Here is a 3,687-nt window from a genome sequence, read left to right as displayed (position 1 = left end):
TCTTAACCTCCAACCTAAACAATGGATAATCTTTAAAAAAATCACTAACTCAAATTTTCAACATCATTTTGAAATACTAATCTAAGCCTAACCTTTTGATAGATGTTATATCACTTTAACTTAAAAACTACTTAATTAGTTCCACAACTTTATCATTCTCATCTAACATTTTAAAAATTTGTTTCTTGTAGCATTAACAAGTCAAGAGTATGTTCTTGAGGAGTCTGGCATGCTTATCTTTCTAATTTTCATATTTGTAACAATTCAATAATCATCTTAAGTTGTCGATTAATCATCTTAAATCATCTCTATATAAAATTTGTATTACCTCTACGACTTTTTTATTTATTATTTGTTCTAGATTTTATCTATTTTAATTATTTAATAAATTTTCTTTCTCCAAAATTAAAAACTCGAGTGCTTTACAAAATCCCAATGCAAAAAGGGTAACTGACACCATTGAAAATAGATGGTCTCTTCTTAATCTAATAAATAAGAATGTTATAGGTATTAACCTAACCCTAATGTGTGAGGTGAGAGTCTCCCTTAGTCTTTGCTTTAGTAGTTAGTGTTCTAATTTCCTAATATCTGTAGACTAGATTGCCCATGTGTATGGTGAAGTCAATGACGTGTCATATAAACTTATCTAGTTGAGTGAATATTCTCTTTCTAATCAAAACATATATTATTGTAAATCATGCTTAATTTCAAACTTTGAGAAATTTTACATACATAATAACATGGCACTAACACAAAGGGTAAGACCAAGACCGAGACCAAGACCAAAACCAATGAGTCTCATTTTTAATTTTTATTTCCCAAAGAGGTAACCCTTCACCCCGACACAAAGTGCCCCGGATTGGACATCGAACTATGGTAAACTTTCTAAATTATTGGACAACACAAAAGAGGAATGGGAAAGCTACTCTTCTTCTTCTTCTCCACCATACTACTACTTCTTCTACTTCTACTACTTCTGCCTATGAGAAACTCTCCCATTATTCTCAACTTTGGACAACTCAAGGTTGAGTGAGTTACCAAGAGAAAGACCAGACCTTTGCTCACCCCATCAATGCCCATGTAGAAAACTCAACTGGGTTTTCCTTTAAACCTGGAAAGGAAACTGTTTCTTTCTTTCTTTCTTTATTTTCTCTCTTTCTTTCCCTCTTTTTTTTTTTATTTGGGCTTGCTAGTTTTTTCTTTTCTTTTATTCTCTCTCAAAGGCTTTGTAGCTGTTTGTCAAGATGCCGAGACCAGGCCCAAGACCCTACGAGTGTGTGAGGCGAGCTTGGCACAGCGATCGGCATCAACCCATGAGAGGTTCTATTATTCAGCAGATTTTCAGGTTCTGGGTTTTCTCTGTTGTGATATTTTATTTCTATTTGTCGCGATGTGGGTGTTGTTTTTGTACATTTTGTTGATTGCCCACCATGTGTTTGATTAGGGTTGTCAATGAAGCTCATAGCTCTACCACTAAAAAGAACAAGGAATGGCAAGAGAAGCTACCTGTTGTGGTTTTGAAAGCAGAAGAAATTATGTACTCAAAAGCCAACTCCGAGGTTCTTTTGTCTTGGTTTTTGTTTTTAGTTTACTAGATCTTTGGTTGAAACTTCTTTGTTTTATTACTTTACTCATTTTGAATTATTTTAACTGCGCAGGCTGAGTACACTAATCCAGATACACTATGGGATAGAGTCAATGATGCTATTAACACAATTATCCGGAGAGAGGAAACCACTGAAACTCGAGACCTTTTGCCCCCGTGTGTTGAAGGTACCAGTGTATTGACAATATGTTTGTATTTGGTAACTCAAACACTGAAATTATGCTCCTCGGTAGTTTATCTGTTCTCCTTTTATATGTGTATTATCTATTTCTGTTTCTTATACATGTATTTTAACTAGTAACGATTACTTTTCTGATGTTTCTCGTAGAGTTATAATGTTTATGTCTTTTTTGTTGTTCAGCTGCTCTTAATCTGGGTTGTGTTCCAGTCAGGGCTTCAAGAAGCCAACGCCACTGTAACCCTAGGAATTACCTTACCCCAAGAACGCAAGAACCATTCTCTGCAGTTACTAGAGCTTTGGATAAAACTACTGATGAGAGGCAGCCTCATATGTTGCCACTTCACTCAGGGAATCAAACGAATTTTGTAAGGACCCCAATTGCAAACTCTGTGAAATTTCTTCCTAATTCTAACATCCACGTCAACCGAAATGATAACCTCACTTCTCCTCGAAGTCTTTCCTTTTTACCCGAGAATATTCCTACTGGCCATAACCTAGTAACAACAATGACCACTAACACCACACTGAACTCTGGTTCAGTGTATCCATTGTATTATGGAACTCATTATCGAAAGGAAGAGTACCAGTCAGGCACTCAGATTCCAGAAAAGTTACATTCTAATACAATTTATGTTGGTACACCAGTCATTACATCAACTGCTGAGCCTACTAAACCGAATTGTTTCTCTTACAAGAGTACTGAAAATGTTTCAAACATGATTCCACAAGTAAATGCTGTGGACACCCGAGAGAAACGAAGACGAGAAGCAGATTGTGATTTGTCTTTAAGACTGGGTATCTTTTCAAATAAAGTTGGGAGCACTGAGAAAAGGTTAGCTCCTGAAACGGAAGATGTAGATTCCAGCTGTTCTCAGGAGGGGGGCAAGTTGAATGAAAGACGTCCATTGATAAGCCAGGAATTCTGTTTCTTCCCTGGCAAGTCAACTTGTGATCCCTCTGAATCCAGTTCAAGAATGTGGAGTTCAGGGGGTGAAGGCCAGACTATAAAGGCACCCATACCAAAGGGCAAGGAACCGTTTAGTAGTAATGAGGAGGATGGGCAGTTTTGCTGGCAACCAGATGTCCCATCCAGCTGGTTTAGTAGTCGAATTACGAGGCCAGGTTCGTAGGCGATTTCTTTTGTTCCTTGTTGTAGTATATATGCTTTATGATGTGAGATCCCCTGTTCTCTCTTGTTGAATCCCTCTGTGATAACTCTATTTTATCAGAAGTTGATTTTGAGATGCAAGCTTCAATGTTGGAAAGATGGGAGCTACTTGAGTTGTAAATGACAGTTTAGTTTGATTCCCACATAAATAGTTAATGACAAATGCACAAGCACTAGTTTGAGACTTCATGCTCAACATCTAGTTGATATTTATAAAGTCCATGTAAACATCAATAGATAGTTTAGTCAGGAAATAAGTTTTTTGGATGACATGAAACCATAAAATGGAGGCAATTAGGGACTCTCTAATAAAGACCAGAATACACCATATTGAAACACATCGCAGGAGTATATTTGTGGTAGTACATGTTAATGGCATCCGTAAATGCCTTCTGTAATTAGAAGAATGCCATGACACAAAGCGATAGCGAGAAACTTGTGAACTTTTGATTGACTGTCATAGATACTGAATTTTAAGTTTTGAGTTTAGATTTTAGTAGTAACTAATAATCTTGCACTATTTTGACTTTAAGCTTAAGTTTATTTGTAACAGGAGAATCAAATTCTCTTGTAACAAACATGATTTATTTATCCTCTTTTGGGATTGCTTATAGAACTACCTTGGGCAAATTACCAACTATTGTAGTAGATATTTCTGTTCCTAATCTTAGATGATGCAATTATGACTCTTCCAGCTGAACGATTGGGGATTGAAAGAATAAAACCTTTTAG

At 36.3% G+C, this 3,687-nt stretch overlaps 1 protein-coding gene across 1 annotated transcript; it reads left to right on the top strand.

The window, feature by feature from the left end:
• The first annotated feature begins 779 nt into the window (after positions 1 to 779).
• Positions 780 to 3,139, top strand: LOC133782747 (uncharacterized). The gene is made up of 4 exons (XM_062222115.1): positions 780 to 1,345; positions 1,445 to 1,559; positions 1,659 to 1,773; positions 1,968 to 3,139. Exons 1-4 carry the CDS (start codon positions 1,245 to 1,247, stop codon positions 2,915 to 2,917), a joined length of 1,281 nt encoding a protein of 426 aa, XP_062078099.1. The 5' UTR covers positions 780 to 1,244; the 3' UTR covers positions 2,918 to 3,139.
• Positions 3,140 to 3,687: the final 548 nt, after the last annotated feature.

This window comes from Humulus lupulus, chromosome 6 (assembly GCF_963169125.1).
Source record: "Humulus lupulus chromosome 6, drHumLupu1.1, whole genome shotgun sequence".
Classification (NCBI taxonomy): Eukaryota; Viridiplantae; Streptophyta; class Magnoliopsida; order Rosales; family Cannabaceae; genus Humulus; species Humulus lupulus.
This window is presented reverse-complemented; position numbering and strand designations above follow the sequence as displayed.